This window comes from Aulonocara stuartgranti, assembly GCF_965226115.1.
Source record: "Aulonocara stuartgranti genome assembly, chromosome: 13".
NCBI lineage: Eukaryota > Metazoa > Chordata > Actinopteri > Cichliformes > Cichlidae > Aulonocara > Aulonocara stuartgranti.
Window position 1 is genome coordinate 32392686 of NC_138949.1, and position 17056 is coordinate 32409741.

Here is a 17056-nt window from a genome sequence, read left to right on the forward strand (position 1 = left end):
ATTCTGAGAAAAAAAAGAAAAACAAAGAACCTCAAACTACTCAGTTCTGATGAATCGCAGTAGTTTCATCATTCTCCCACTGACATTTTTGCTGATATCTGTGAGTCAATATACTGAGACTAGGGCAGGGCAATATGACCAAAAATATTTATCACGATTATTTGAAAATTTGTGGTAACGATATAACATATGCCGTATGATATGGCCCAGCCCTAACTGAGACTATGCTTTTTATTCCTCATATGCAATGACTGTTACTGTCTAAAAGGAAAAACTCTAGCATTAAAGTATAGGAGGAATCCATTACTCAAAAGGCCAATTACAATAACATTTTATACATAGCTCTGAATATCTTATACATATTTCCATACCATTTTTTTCTATGCATATTTCTGTATATATGAGCTCCAGTTGCGAATGTATATAGGACCACCTTGTGTCTTCCTTTTATATTTTATATTCCCCTTGCTATAAGAGCTGTGTAACACTGAAATTTCTTATCAGTGGGATAATAAAGGTTTATTCTATTCTATTCTATTCTATTCTATTCTATTCTATGCTAATAGTTTTGAAGGGTAAACAAACAGGTGCATGTCAGGTTAAAACCAAAGGATTCATCACAGCATTTCAGAGGGATTTGCAGTTAAGGTATACTGATGTAGATTTAGCACAGGAGTATAAATGTTCTCTTATTAAGCAGCTAAACCACTAACAAAAACTACCCTCTGCTCACACGAGTTTTCTTGTTTCCCTTCATTGGCTTCAAGTTAAATTTAGAAATTAGAAGTTTTATTAATTACATAAAACACTGACTAGGATCCTAAACAGACACAAGACACTACTATATGGTTCTGTAACGGGTTGATAGTTTAAAGTCTTAGGATACAGTCATAAATGCATCAATGTAGGTTTTCCTGCAGTCACTGATCACACCAACAGATTAGTCGTCTTCTTATTGATTTTTATGCTGTCTGACATCTTTATGAAACCAGGGAAATGATGGCCTGTTGGTCTTTAGATTAAATTCTTGTAATTGCAAACAGTTAAAAAACAAATTGTTTTCTTTTCAAGATATTTTTTTAGTTTCACCAATGCGGCTTCAAAGAAATTTAACCAGCTTGCAAAACACCAAAGACTTTTTTGAACTTAAGAAACACACACAACCTAAACACAACCACATCAACATTTAACAACAATATTATTAATAATACATTACACACTGTCATAACTGAATCAGAGGAAATTCAAATTCTACTGTAACTGAAAATTCAATTTGTGCAACACTTAAAGTGTCCTTTCAAAAAAAATGTAAAGGATAAAATAAAAACTAAATATGATATTTATATAAATTAATGACTGTAATGATACAAAATAAAAATGTTTCAAGAGCTCTTTAGATGATTAATATTTGAGTTTAAGATGTCTTCAGATGAAACTCCATCAATCTTTTCTTGGTGGTGACTGGAGTTGATCCCAGCTGTCATATGACATCCTGGACAGTCTTCACACCTACAGGCAGTTTAGCATCACAAATATATCGAACTGCATGTTTTGGTCTGCAGGAGGAAGTCAAAGAGGAGAACCGTTCATGGAGATCATGCTGTGGTCTTTCTGCTTTTTTCTTCTTCTTTTAGTCATCACTGTTTTTCTCCCTCTGTTCCTCTTCTTCTCCTCTCTTTCTCTCTCTCCCCTGCTGTTAACTTTCTCCCAATCATTACTTTCTTTCTTTTTTCTTTTCTGTCCCAGGCCCTTGTCTCTTTTGGTTATAATAACCTAAAATAAAAATTCCTAATACAGTTTTAATTTGACTATCAAGTGAACCACTATAGCAAAGTGTGTCTCATTTGCAGGCGTTGGAGAGGCGGAGGTGGAGTTAGGATCAGTGTCACTGGCAAGACCTGGGCCAGTGTGCCAGGACTCTATATAAAAATCCTTTAGGGCAGAGTTTTTTTTTTTTTGGGGGGGGGGGGCTTTGAACTTTGTCGGACAGGACAGGGAAAGAATGTAATAAATGGCCCCATACTTCCTGTTGTGAGGTGACATAATCACTGCACCACCTTCATGCTATTTAGAAGAAATTACAAAATAATTTGTACATTTTCGTTTACAACATTCAACTACTCAAGGAAAAAATATTTCCTGTTACTCCCAGTTGGTGCAAAGAACAGGATTTTAGGTGATTGACAGTCTGAGGGGACAGCTAAAAATATTTGGAAAGGATGGTGTTTACTTATCTCACTCTTGCTAACTCCTCATCATCTCTCCTGTCGTGTGACCCTGTTTCCTCTTTCCCCTCATCTCTGACTACATGATCTGACCTGTCTGTGCTAACATCAGTCACATCTCCTGTGTTGTTTCTCTCCATAATGCAGCAGCACAGATGTACCAGCAGCCTGTCAATGGGTCCTTTACGCATGAAAATACACAGAATGAAGTCCAACAATGAACTAAAAAGAAACAAGATCATAATGATAAAATCAATAGTTTTTACAGGGAAGCGTCTCTCAAAGTTCAAAGTTAACAGAGTGACTGCAGGAAGGTTTATGAGAAAGTAATTAAGCAGCAACAGAACCAAGGTTCCTACAGTTCTTCGTTTTTCTTCAGTGGGCACTGAGGTGGCAGCAGGCAGAGCTTTAAGTGTCCCAGCGAGACAGAAGATGAACAGGGGGGCAGGGAGGGCGGCATAAATAATTAAACGTACAAATTCATATGAAAATACAGCAAGAGCAACACTAACACTACAAAAGACCCAGACCAGAACACAGACCAGCACAGAACTCCTAGTTTGTCTGAGGCAGTCCAACAGTGGGCAGGCGATGAAACAATACCTGCAACACAAAAGAGAAACAAATGATGCTTCAGAGTAAAAGATAATGTTCAGAGACATGAAAGTGAACACACTGAAAGACAGAGAGGTACCTTTCCAGAGCAATGCAGGATTTGAAGTAAAGATTGGCCGTCACAGCAAAATAGTAAAAGAAGCATGCAATGACATCATGCATTATTATCCTCCAAAAGAATGTCATGCTGTGATGGATCAGAACGGAGATGATGAGGTTTGTGTAATAGATGACAGGAACCTGATATCTGTGACCCTGCAGGAAATATTAATAATTGAAACCATATTAATACAATAAGAAATTTGACATATTGCACATATTGCAGGTGTAGATTAATAAAAAAATTTAAAAAAACACCTAGCACGCCCCTGCGGGCGGTTTATCCTTCAAGCTCGGGTCCTCTACCAGAGGCCTGGGAGCTTGAGGGTCCTGCGCAGTATCTTAGCTGTTCCCAGGACTGCGCTCTTCTGGACAGAGATCTCCAATGTTGTTCCCGGGATCTGCTGGAGCCACTCGCCTAGCTTGGGAGTCACCGCACCTAGTGCTCCGATTACCACGGGGACCACCGTTACCTTCACCCTCCACATCCTCTCGAGCTCTTCTCTGAGCCCTTGGTATTTCTCCAGCTTCTCGTGTTCCTTCTTCCTGATATTGCTGTCATTCGGAACCGCTACATCGATCACTACGGCCGTCTTCTTCTGTTTGTCTACCACCACTATGTCCGGTTGGTTAGCCACCACCATTTTGTCCGTCTGTATCTGGAAGTCCCACAGGATCTTAGCTCGGTCATTCTCCACCACCCTTGGGGGCATCTCCCATTTTGACCTCGGGACTTCCAGGTTATACTCGGCACAGATGTTCCTGTACACTATGCCGGCCACTTGGTTATGGCGTTCCATGTATGCCTTGCCTGCTAGCATCTTGCACCCTGCTGTTATGTGCTGGATTGTCTCTGGGGCATCTTTACACAGCCTGCACCTGGGGTCTTGCCTGGTGTGATAGACCCCAGCCTCTATGGATTTTGTGCTCAGAGCTTGTTCTTGTGCTGCCATGATTAGTGCCTCTGTGCTGTCTTTTATATATATATATATATATATATATATATATATATATATATACATACACACACCATAATTTAAAGATGAATTTTCAACTATGGCTAATTTAAAATATCAAATTAATCTCACATGAATGTCCAACAGAAACAGGGAGAACAAAGGGAGATTTGAACCAGGCTGATATGGGTTACCCAGCACCTTCTTGCTGTGAAGTGACAGCGCTAAACTGTCATCACTGGGAGAGAGTTAATACTTTTATTTCAACTACAATAAGTAAGTAAAATTCGATCTCCAGTGTTTAGAAGGTCAGAGGCAGAATAGACTGGAAGATTACCAGAAGCAGTTACAAACAGTGAACAGCAGGTGTCAGTGTTTTACTTTTTCTGCAGGAGCAACACAGATGAGTGAAAAATTACAGAAAAAAACAAAAACCTTTTATGACCAAAAAACCCTGTATATAGAATACAGACATGTTGACTCTGTCATGCTGAAGAGACGCACATAGTTGTTACGAGAGTGATCACATTTATCTTGTGTTAAATCTAAAGTGAACCCCATGAAGGATCCAGATGCAGTACCTGGCAAGGTGCTCAGAGCATGTGCCTACCAGCTCACCCTCATCCTCACCAGAATCTTCAACCTCTCACTAGATCAGGCAGCCATCCCATCCTGTCTAAAATCAGCCACAATCATCCCTGTGCCAAAGAAGTCTCCCATCACTAGCCTGAACGATTACCGCCCAGTCTACAGAGAGGAAGTCCTGAAGTTGGCAGCATGCTGTTCAGAGAACAACCTGGCAGTGAACACCAAGAAAACCAAAGAGGTCACAGTCGACTTCAGGAGGCAGAGTGTCGGCTGACCTCTCCCCTCCCTGATGGACATTTATTCCTCCCGCTGCCTCAATAGAGAGACAAACATCATCAAGCATCATCAAGCTGCTCTTGACGAAGGCGGTCGCACTTTTCTCCTCTCCTCTCCCTTAGCTTCCCTGCTTAGGCTCTTATGTCCTTGTCTAGTCTCATGTTTTTTGTATTACTTTTCCCTGAACAGTCTCTCACAGTCTGTTCTCTAAAACCTAAAAGAGAATTATGGATTTGATGAACTGGTCTCTGAATGCAATTGACACCCCTTCTCAACGAGAAGTCTGGGTTCGGGTGAGCCTGACTGCTGAAGATATCTACCTATTCGGAACCATGATAACAGGGTTCTGGCTGATTGGAGCTGGCTTGGCCCTGGCTTATCGAAGAATTAAGGAAGCGGAACCGGCTGTTCAAACCCCCACAAGGCTGCCTGCTGGGATTGAAATGATGGGACGAGGCGTGAGTTTCTCAAAATGGGCTCATTGAGTGCAGCACGGAGAAGATCTTGGAGAGGCTATGGCTGCTGTGAATACTCAGAACAAGACCTCTGAGTGAAAAACTGGATTACATCTGGAGGGGCTAGCTCGAATGACACCTTTGAGCGCAAATTCGATCACATCTTGGGGAAGTGCACTGCGGTCGTGAGTTCTCAGAACCTGCTCTTTGAGCAAAAAGAATGACAACATCACGGAACGTAAGCTTGGATAACATCATAGAAAGCTCACGGCTCTCCAACGGGAGATTGAGAGACCAGTGTTGGACTGTTAGAGCAGCTTACAAATTCATATGAGTTGTTCGCACTGAAGTAAAAAGCACCATCACTTCATGCAGATACCCTCTCGGTGCCAGCTGCGGTCAAGGCTGGAGCCGAACAAAAACACCCTGATAACGACTGTGTTTAGTCTGTTCCTTCCCATTCCATGCAAGGCCACCTGGGTTGGCTGGAAGACTGTTTACTTAGCCTAGCAGGGTGAAGGACACTGTCTCAGCTGAACTCTGGACACGCACACACAGACATATACACTGATATGCACACACTCATCCCCCCTCCCTTTCCAAACGCCTTCGACACTTATTCCCTTCCGATGCTGATTGTATACATTGTTATACCTCTCTGACCTGTCTTCCCCATGTGATGTTTTGTGTAATGTATGTATGTATGGTCGGAGGCCATTGCGTGCAATAGGTCGGCAGCCTTATGAAATTTCCCCTTCTGGGACTAATAAAGGTATATCAAATCAAAGGACGGCTCCCACCCTGGTTTTAACTTTTTCAACCTGGAAGTGCTACAGGTGCATCAGCACAAAGACCCACAAACTCAAGAACAGTTTCTTCCCAAAAGCCATAACCACCCTGAACTCACACATGCACCAATAAACACAGTTCCACGCCCCATTCCAAGTACTCCCTCTATAAACCACCACTGTAAATTAACCCAAACTGTATATACTAAACATTTCATTTCCTTTTTTTAACCGACTGTATATTTGCAGATTTTATATATATTTCCTGTAAATACTGTCTACATGTACAGTGGGGCAAAAAAGTATTTAGTCAGCCACCGATTGTGCAAGTTCCCCCACCTAAAATGATGACAGAGGTCAGTAATTTGCACCAGAGGTACACTTCAACTGTGAGAGACAGAATGTGAAAAAAAAATCCATGAATCCACATGGTAGGATTTGTAAAGAATTTATTTGTAAATCAGGGTGGAAAATAAGTATTTGGTCAATAACAAAAATACAACTCAATACTTTGTAACATAACCTTTGTTGGCAATAACAGAGGTCAAACATTTACTATAGGTCTTTACCAGGTTTGCACACACAGTAGCTGGTATTTTGGCCCATTCCTCCATGCAGATCTTCTCGAGAGCAGTGATGTTTTGGGGCTGTCGCCGAGCAACACGGACTTTCAACTCCCGCCACAGATTTTCTATGGGGTTGATGTCTGGAGACTGGCTAGGCCACTCCAGGACTTTCAAATGCTTCTTACGGAGCCACTCCTTTGTTGCCCGGGCGGTGTGTTTTGGATCATTGTCATGTTGGAAGACCCAGCCTCGTTTCATCTTCAAAGTTCTCACTGATGGAAGGAGGTTTTGGCTCAAAATCTCACGATACATGGCCCCATTCATTCTGTCCTTAACACGGATCAGTCGTCCTGTCCCCTTGGCAGAAAAACAGCCCCATAGCATGATGTTTCCACCCCCATGCTTCACAGTAGGTATGGTGTTCTTGGGATGCAACTCAGTATTCTTCTTCCTCCAAACACGACGAGTTGAGTTTATACCAAAAAGTTCTACTTTGGTTTCATCTGACCACATGACATTCTCCCAATCCTCTGCTGTATCATCCATGTGCTCTCTGGCAAACTTCAGACGGGCCTGGACATGCACTGGCTTCAGCAGCGGAACACGTCTGGCACTGCGGGATTTGATTCCCTGCCGTTGTAGTGTGTTACTGATGGTGACCTTTGTTACTTTGGTCCCAGCTCTCTGCAGGTCATTCACCAGGTCCCCCCGTGTGGTTCTGGGATCTTTGCTCACCGTTCTCATGATCATTTTGACCCCACGGGATGAGATCTTGCGTGGAGCCCCAGATCGAGGGAGATTATCAGTGGTCTTGTATGTCTTCCATTTTCTGATGATTGCTCCCACAGTTGATTTTTTCACACCAAGCTGCTTGCCTATTGTAGATTCACTCTTCCCAGTCTGGTGCAGGTCTACAATACTTTTCCTGGTGTCCTTCGAAAGCTCTTTGGTCTTGGCCATGGCGGAGTTTGGAGTCTGACTGTTTGAGGCTGTGGACAGGTGTCTTTTATACAGATGATGAGTTCAAACAGGTGCCATTCATACAGGTAACGAGTGGGGGACAGAAAAGCTTCTTACAGAAGACGTTACAGGTCTGTGAGAGCCAGAGATTTTCCTTGTTTGAGGTGACCAAATACTTATTTTCCACCCTGATTTACGGATAAATTCTTTACAAATCCTACCATGTGAATTCATGGATTTTTTTTTCACATTCTGTCTCTCACAGTTGAAGTGTACCTCTGGTGCAAACTACTGACCTCTGTCATCATTTTAAGTGGGGGAACTTGCACAATCGGTGGCTGACTAAATACTTTTTTGCCCCACTGTACATAGTGCTGCAGAAACTGTACACCCCCATCTCCCCCGCCAAACACACACACACACACACACACACACACACACACACACACACACACACACCTACCTACATATTTGCACTGAGTAGGAGATGCTGTGTATTTCATTGTACATCTGTATAGTGACAATAAAGGCATTCTATTCTATCCTATTCTGTTCAATAAAGAGATGTGACATATTTACTTACCTCACGGCACACACACAAGAAGAACAGTACGGTCATGGAAAGGAAAATGCAGATCAAGATCCATATCAGCACGTTCCACATCGCTCTCATTTTTGTGTGCTGGAGTTCTGAAAGAATCTTCGACTGACTTTGAATAAAAAAACAGAAAAACAAACAAAAAAAACCCCCATGAAATAGCAGGTGGTGAAAATGGTTTTCTTTTATTGTTGTGAAACTCACTGACACTGTGCAAAAGATTTAAGAAGCACTTGGATAACACACCAATGGAAACAAAATAGCATCTTTGATTGAAATGAAAATGATAAACCCACAGAGGGCAGAATTCAAAGACACCCTGAAAATGAAAAGAAAAGAAAAACAATTATGCAGCAGGCTCCTCCTGTCTCCAGGATCAAACAACTAACTTATTTAAGGAAGCTTCTTTGTAGCAAATATATAAAAACTCATTTCGGGTGTGTCAGCATGTCTCTGTCAAGTAATATGTGACTGTTGGGGTTTCTTTCTAATAGTGTAGATTTTCTCTGACTATATGAAGCACTCTAAGGCAGCCAGTGTGAATTGCCATTATATAAATAAAACTGAACTGACTGACAGAATCAGGTATAGTTAGCGCATTATCAATACACACATTTCCATTCACTGTATTTATCCAGAAGCACAAACTGCAAACACAAAAGAAATGAGTACAATCGCATAACACTGACTGTCCTACTCATGAGGCTGTTTCATCATACTTATGCTCCTCTTCAAGTACAAACAATAATAATATTGTAAACATTGCCTTCACTCACCTGAGAACTGCTTTCAGTTGAACCGGAGTGTAAAATCTGTAATATGATGAGTTTGTCTTGAACGGGGAAGTTGTGGTAGCCGCACCCACCCCCACTGACATGACGTCACACTCACAGCGCAGAGTAGATGGTTGATTTTTAACATAGAGTTTTTCTTTTTCAGGATGTGGCCCACCTTTAACTTTAATTTACAATAACTCGTCTTTCCATCTGTGTTTCTTAAACCCAACAAAGTGGTCACATGAAACTAAAAGGAAAAGTAAACAATTTATCTATGATACTTATGATTTAGCTTTTTTGTTCTTTAAATTGTTAACGACCAAATTTTAAACCCGTAAAGCATTCATTGTTAATCCATTTTTATTATAATTTATGTTCTTATTTATACCAGTGAATTCAGCACTTGCTTCAGATTGTTGATAACATCAGAGTTTAACAGTCTTTATCTATCTATATATATCTATCTATATATATATATATCTATGATCTCACCGTAGTGCTGCATTAACATCATCTAGCAGACCTTCTGAGGGTACTTCACGTAATCTTGGTAACCGGCTACGGGGGATCCAGGTTTCAAGCTTGGCCATGATCCTATTTTTCAGGTCAGTTCCTCTCGCACTCAACGATCCTTCTCCTATCGCACTTGGGGCTATGTACCCAATCTCAGGTAGGGGTGATGATATCTCCCCCTGACCTGGCGTCCTGACTCCTCCTTGCTGTAGCATTTATGTTGTACCTTGTCAATCAAATACTCTCCAAAAGTTGATTCTGTTCATCTGTTCGTAGCGTTTTCAGTGGGAGAAATGTTTCATCACTCATCCAAGTGACTTCTTCAGTCTCAGCTGACTGCAGGTTTCCCCAATCTTATAAACAGTACATTTGCACAATGACTCAAACCACCCCATTGAATGAACAATGGGCTGGGAGGGCAGTTCCTTCCCTTCATAAAACTGGGGAAACCTGCAGTTATGATACGTTTCTTGCACTGAAAATGCCAGGTCCAGATGAATAGAAACCATACGTTTATTTTTATATATTTTAAGCCATAAAAACCTCCACACACTTACAAACCTTTCCAATGCTCTTGTAAACTCTTTTTAAACTCTTAAACACACTTTTGAGACACATCCTTATGTATTCAGCGGAAGGTTATCGTCTGAGTCCAGAGCCTCAACAAGGTGGTGAAGGGCATTTCACATTCAAGCGCTTTAAGGCCAGCAGGATACAAATAACATCAGGCTGATCCTGCCACGATTTGTCCCCCGGTTCAAATCACAGACAAACAGGATCCCACAGCTGTTTATGTTTTTAAACTTATTTTGCACAGAGAGGCATTTTTTGGAAAATGTAGCAATGTTGAATATTATTACACAGAAAAAAAACAACTACACGTAAAATAATCACACCATGACTCCCATGCCTTTGTAAATGGAGGGACAGTAATGCATGTTACTGCATGCAAACCTGCAGATAGTCAGATTAACAGTATTTTGTCTCTATCTGCAATTCATCTCACGTGAACAATAATGTAGCGCACAGCGTGACGTGAAAAAAGACACATACCTTTGACGTTGCGTGACGAACTCTGTATTCCTCGTCCACACCTAAATGCAAAAAAGGAGTTTTGAAAAATCTCAGTTTTCGCTGATTCGAAACGCCGTTTACGTGGACGAAACAGCTGCGTTTTCAAAAACACCCGTGTAGGTGTGGACGTAGCCTAAAAGAGTCAGTAGTTTATTTTATCACTACCTGTAAGTTATTGCAGATTACTTGTTTACTAAATTTTTGAGGTGTGAAATAAACCGCAATGGAGCAAACTATGGGCATGTGTGGTTGGAGGATGTGTTGGTGCGTGCGTGCTCGTGCGCGGGGGGTGCGCGAACATTTTTCATGTAAAACAAAGGGGGGCCCAGCAAAAAAAGTTTGGGAACCACTGGGCTAGAAAATGCTTATTTAACTGCAAAAATCATTAAAATCTACAGAAAAAAAACCCCATAAACCCCATACCTATAGGCCCCCAGAAACCTGTTATAAAATGAAATTCCTGCAATATCAATTTAGAGATAAAATCATGATGTATTAAGTCCACTAAAGGTGAACCACGATGTGGTGTGGGAATACAATAGTAGTTAAACTATGTTCCAACTATGAAAAAGAAGAATTTGATTGAAATACCACAGAACTAGTAAAAAATATACTTAAACTACTCCTTTTGCTGCAGGAAGCTCATTTCTCTGTAACACAGGTTGAAACTTTAAAAACACAGAACGTTACTGACTGAGGTTATCAGACACCCAAAGCAGCCACTAATAGCTAAGTGTATTTATTGCACAAATATCTGTCCAACATGTGTGAGTGCGCGCGAGATAAGAAGCAGAGAAAAGGAAGGATGTAGCCTAGAGAGTTTCTAATCTATTTTTGGGGTAAAGTGCTGTGTCTACAAGAACTTTATACACAGCAGTTTGTCAGGAAGACTAAAAATACAATAAGACAAACAGGTTTATCTTTCAGTTTGCACAGACACTGAAATGTCTTATTGTGTCTTGCTGTTGTTGATAGAGAAAATGCTTCTGCACTGTTTTTATTGATTGATCGATTGATTGATGTTACATGTTTAGTTGTTCGTATTAAACCAGTTAGATGCTTTCATAAGGTAAAACCTTGTCAGAGGGAGAGGAATGCTAGCTGGTTGATTTTCATGCAAATACGTGACTGTGAATTGCATAATGTGATGAAATGGGGTGTAAATAAAGCAATGAACTTCCCCTTTCAAGATCTTTGAAAAACATATTACAGAGTTTACTGACAAGTTAAGCTGGGAGCAGTCCTGAGGTAAGTAAAGACGATATTAGCTTTTCACTTAATTTTTCTACTTGAAGATTAGAAAAGCTATGAGGAAACTCCCTTATGAGGCTGTATTACAAAATGGACTGTGTGTGTGTGTTTGTGAGAGAGAGAGAAAGTGATTGAAAGAGAGAGGGAGGTCGCTTCCAGGGCAGTTGCGGTGTATACGACTGATGTGATGTGCTTTCCACACCAATCATTCGTGAACTAACATAAATATACAAGTTAAAGTAATGGTGTAACTGCTGCTCTGTATCTCTGCTAAACTGAAATTCTCTCATTTTGATTGGTTTAAGAAACAAAAGCGTGGACACCAACAACACCACTACAGAAAATCAGACTGAGATGGAGCCTGCCCGTGTGGTGCTGTGGAGTAGCTCATGTGTCTGCCTTTCTTTGACCATACTGGTCATCTTTTGTGTGTGTTGTTTGGTATGTAGCAATCGTTTTATATTTGTCGTTGTGGAAACTATTTAAAGGTTTACTGCAAAAGACCAACACAGCCTCAAAATGCCCCAAAATCAAGACATGGAATTGAAATATTAATCATCAAAATTGTGATGAGTGATTACTTCAGTGTGCAGAAAGAGTAGAACTGTGTCTTTGTGAATCCAGAGAAAGCATATGACAGAATGACAAAGCACAAACTGGCTTTGAAAGCACTGGTGCAGGACAGGTATGAGGACAGTGTGGCTGGTGGTGGTGAGGTGGGGCGAGGATTTCATTGGGGATCGCCTCTTAACTCCTTTTTTAATTACAATGGTGATGGACAGGCTGACAGATGAGGTCAGGCAGAAGTTTCCATGGGCTGTGCTGTTGGCAGGTGAGCAGGTGGAAGAGATCCTGGAGAGACGAAAAAGGTCAACAGACGCAAGACGGAAAAAATGCGTGTGAATTAATAATAATAATAATAATAGTAACGGATTGCATTTATATAGCAGTTTTCCAGGCACCCAAAGCGCTTTTCAATGCCACTATTCATTCACTCTCACATTCACACACTGATGCAGGCAAACCACAGTTGTAGCCACAGCTGCCCTGGGGCAGGCTGACAGAAGCGAGGCTGCCATATCGCGCCCCTCTGGCCATCACCAGTAGGCGGTAGGGTAAAATGTCTTGCCCAAGGACACAATGACAGGGACAGAGAGAGCTGGGGGATTGAACCAGCAACCTTCCAGTTACAGATGAGCTTCCCAACCACCTGAACCATACACAATTAGAGGAGGGGGGGTTGAAGACGGGTGTGACAACAAAGGTGTAAGGGTCAGAGATAGATGAGTTTAAATAACTGGGGTCAACAAACAGCAGACGGTGCAAAGGAGAACTGAAAAACAGAGCGTAGGCAGGGTGGAGCAGGTGAAGATAAGATGTGTGACAGAAGGATAGCAGCGAGAGCTTCTCTTATATCCTGTGGTATAAAATGTGGCCTTTTCTTTTATACGTGCATCATGTTTTTATCTCTGTTTTCCATCTTCCAATCTCTCAGTGTAAGAAAGGAGATACGGGGCTAATAGTGGAAACAGCAAATTTATCATCAGCTCAAAATAAAATCCATGTTACATATTTCTAACTTTGTACTCTCAGAACAGTAAAGCTATATTCTCAGGTCTTCAGCCAGTTTCCCTGCACGTAACTGTACTAAAGTGTATGAAATGCAAAATTACTTTACACACTTTTTATTTAAGAGGCATTATTATTATTATTATTTACTTTTGTTTTCTTAGATTTTTTTAACTGTGTTTTTCATGTTGTCAGTGACACCCTAAACTTTATCTTATCCTGAATAAAGTACCAACAAAGACAGAAACAAGACTTCATCACCACATCCCTGAAACATTTTACTTAAGCGCCATTATGTCTTTTTAGAGACTCTGTTTAAGACAGACTGTTATGTTTATTACCACATCAATGTAACTTTCATTCACTTTTCCTGTAGGTGCAAAGGAATAAAACTCCTATTATCTATTACACAAACCTCCTCATTGCCACAGTTATCCAGATTTGCACTATGATGATGATGGTGTCAAAGCCTGATGACAGGAAAATCTCCAACACTTCTTCTCTTGTTTTCTACTGTGCTGTGATGGCTAATCTTTACTTCAAGGTGTGCATTGCCCTGGAAAGGTATCTATCTGTCTGGGCATTGGATTTCAATGTGCAGCATCTTTATGGTCATAAATATTGTGTATTGTGATAATCTGTACAGCTGCTTGTCTTGTATTGCAGGTATTTGTTCATCGCCTGCCCACTGTTGGACTGTATCAGGCAAACTAAGGGTTCTGTGCTGCTCTGTGTTCTGGTCTGGGCTCTTTGTATTGTCAGTATTCCTCCTGCCACAGTCTTACAACAATATTTCCGTTTAATTTGTTTCACCCTCCTGCCGGGTCTTCCGTTCATCTACTGTCTAATTGGGATCCTACAAGCGCTGCCTGCTGCCACCGCAGTACCCACTGAGGAAAAAAGAAGAATTGCAGGAACTTTAGTTCTGCTGTTGCTTAACTACTTTCTGATCGTACTTCCCATCACCATTTTTTATATTTTAATCGTCTCACTTCATTATCACTTTGATACTGATATCCCAGATATCGTTTTGACTTTGTCTCTGCTCAGTCCTTTTGTAGACTTGACTCTGTTTTTTTTCATGCGGAAAGGGCCCATCGACAAGCTGCTGGCATGTCTGTGCTGCTGCAGTATGGACAGCCCTGCAGCTGACGTAGCATCAGATCCTCAGAGTGGCTGATGGGTGCAGAGATGTGGGTTTACTTCAGCAGAGACAAGTGGAGAAAAAAAGGAGAAGCAGAATTGCAGAAAAGAAAGAGAATTTAGTTTCCCACATATTTCTCATGTTTGTATGTATTTATATGTCCTGATTATAATTATGGCATTTCCTCTTTCATAGAAAGTTTTATAATACAAACTAGAGAGTAAGCAGGAAAATGTAAATAAGCCATCAATTCAAAGCTTTTTGTGCATTATTTTTATGGAAGTTTTTATTTTTTAGACATTAATAAAATTAAGGTATGTTGTTGCTCCAGTGTGCCTTTTTGTTCTTTTTGAGTGTTTTTTTTTCTTTAGTGAAACTCTTGTTGATGTTAAAAATATACAATCATCTTCTAATTCTGTCATGAGATGACGGTGAAGCTGGCCATAAATACTGTCCGTTGATTGCCATGAATTAACTCCAGGTGAGCTGCCCAGGTGAGAGGAGGGCAGACAATCATCCCCACAGGACGCACACACAGCTGCTCACACGGACCATGACAAATTGTCTGTACTAACACTAAAGGAAGACATGAAAAACATCAATTCTGAGACAACTTCAGATTGTTTTAGCATTAAGAGGTTTTTATCCAGAGGTAAAGGAAAGTGTAAACACTGACTGTCTTTAAGTCTGATGTCATTAGCCGTGTGGGCCCAAACTCTGCTGCAGGTGATGGCAATTCTGGCTCTTTTTAGAGAACCAGCTCCTAAATATGCTTTTATTTATTCACTCCACATAAAATTTAAAAAATAAATTATAAAATACAAAAACCAACTACCTACAATTCTATTTTTAACTATTTAAAAAAAATTAAGCTTTCTCCTTTTAAACAAATTTAAAGTGAAACAACACAAACCACAACACAATAAAATATAAATTAATACGCAAAACAAGGAGATTTTTTCCTGCTTGGAATTGCATACATAGGATTCAGTGCATGAATAAACTTTCTGATTCCTTTATCATCCACAACTAAAAATAATTGGAAATCAAGTGCAATCATTTTTGCCAGGTCTTTATAAATTGAGTTCTTGCTGGGGTCACAGGCTTCTGCAAAAACTGTCTAATACAGCTCTGGGTTGGTTTATGTGGTTGTGGTGGTCTACTGCATGATGTTGTAGATGCAGCAGCAGCAACAGTTGCAGTAGACACATTGGCATCTTCATTAATATCACACTCAACTGACTGTCTTTTATCTTCCCATTGCCCTGATGAGTGGACATCATTTTGTTTCTTTTCTTGGTGTCACTTATTTTCATTACTAGGCCTTTCTAATGTGACGATGTTGTCTCTTGTTGTTGCCCTTCCTCCTGCTCTGTTCTTGTGCATGAAGCGAAAAAAAGTGAGAGAGAGAGAGAGGGAGCTAAAGAAAAAAAGAAACACGATCCTGACAAGGAGCTGACACCTGTCATTCACGTCAATGATCTGGCTCCAAGAGCCGTTTCGTTTGCGACCGACACATCACTAGCAGGTCCATAAGTCAAACGATCACTGTAGGATCACTGAGAGTTACAAACTGTCTAAATTCTTCTATCTGTAATAAAATGATCAGTGTGGCTGCTCTACCAGGTGTAACAATTAAGTTTAACATCCAGGCATCCATGAAAATGGAATTTATGACATTTAAGCGAGTTAGAAGTTAGCAGGAAGTTAACTTCCATCTAAATATAATATGGCATGTCCTGACTGAGGGATTTTTGAAACAAATTAAAACGTACAGCTCTGCTCACATCCAACATACATAAAGACAGAAAACTAAACAGCAGTGACCTTTGTAGGGTTACTGAAGTTTGGCTAGCTGCTATATAATGATGCGCTAGGTGATCGCTAGCGACACAGCTATGTTAGCATAATATAAACAGTGAAGCTGGAGGATGAACGCTAACTTTTTTCCCCCCGACAAAAGTTAACGTGAGGGTTCCCGATGGTTAGGGACAAATACAATCGCATGGCAGGATGCTGTAAACGGACCAAACTTCAGTCAGGAGAACAACTGATATAATCCATCCACAATACGAGGTTAGACATTAATATACTGGTGCATGGGCTGGGCTGTAGTTATATCGCAAGCTTTTAAAAACTGAGCTTGAAAATGAATAGCAGTAATAAAAACTGAGAGAGGTCCACAGTGATCACTGACTGTTTTTAGGGGCTTTTTGAGATTAACATGTTAAAAACACAAAAGTCTTATTAAACACAGGGTAGTTTGGGCCAGGAAGCAGGATTTATCAGGTCATCACTTAAAGACCGGATAGAGATTAATACAAGAAAAGGGAAACAAATGATCAACATTAATACAAAGCTGGCAGTTTAATCTGTAAATGTATGTATAAGTAAAAAATAAAATACAATGTTTTAATTAAGATTTTTGTTTGTTAGTTTCTGGTTCTAACTAATATAAAAACAGAAAAGCTGCTAAAGCTGGAAAGACAGAGCAGAACACAACCACTGAGGCACAATCGCAACAGGGCTGGGCTTAAACCATTGAGAATGAGGGAGAGGCCACAAAGGAACTGAGACAAGCCAATAATAAGGGACAGGAAAAA

At 40.6% G+C, this 17056-nt stretch overlaps 2 protein-coding genes across 4 annotated transcripts in view; one reads left to right on the forward strand and one right to left on the reverse strand.

Annotated features, from left to right (window-relative positions):
- Positions 1 to 571: 571 nt before the first annotated feature.
- The window catches only part of LOC309720126 (uncharacterized protein), a 30935-nt gene continuing 14450 nt past the window's right edge, over positions 572 to 17056 (reverse strand). The window contains exons 4-7 of one of the 3 annotated variants that reach the window (XM_082556715.1): positions 10469 to 10509; positions 8112 to 8238; positions 2920 to 3095; positions 572 to 2828 (exon numbers count right to left, since the gene is read on the reverse strand). In XM_082556715.1, coding sequence (XP_082412841.1) covers positions 2231 to 2828; positions 2920 to 3095; positions 8112 to 8238; positions 10469 to 10509 — 942 coding nt within the window. In that variant the 3' untranslated portion in view covers positions 572 to 2230. Of the gene's footprint in view, positions 2829 to 2919; positions 3096 to 4226; positions 5420 to 8111; positions 8239 to 8902; positions 9232 to 10468; positions 10510 to 17056 lie in introns of those variants that run through there. The other 2 variants (XM_082556716.1, XM_082556717.1) reach the window with 2 other exon arrangements.
- On the forward strand, positions 9225 to 15255 carry LOC309720129 (uncharacterized protein). The gene is made up of 4 exons (XM_082556720.1): positions 9225 to 9507; positions 12046 to 12181; positions 13686 to 13853; positions 13976 to 15255. The coding sequence occupies exons 1-4, from the start codon at positions 9491 to 9493 to the stop codon at positions 14021 to 14023; spliced, it is 369 nt and encodes a 122-aa protein (XP_082412846.1). The 5' UTR covers positions 9225 to 9490; the 3' UTR covers positions 14024 to 15255.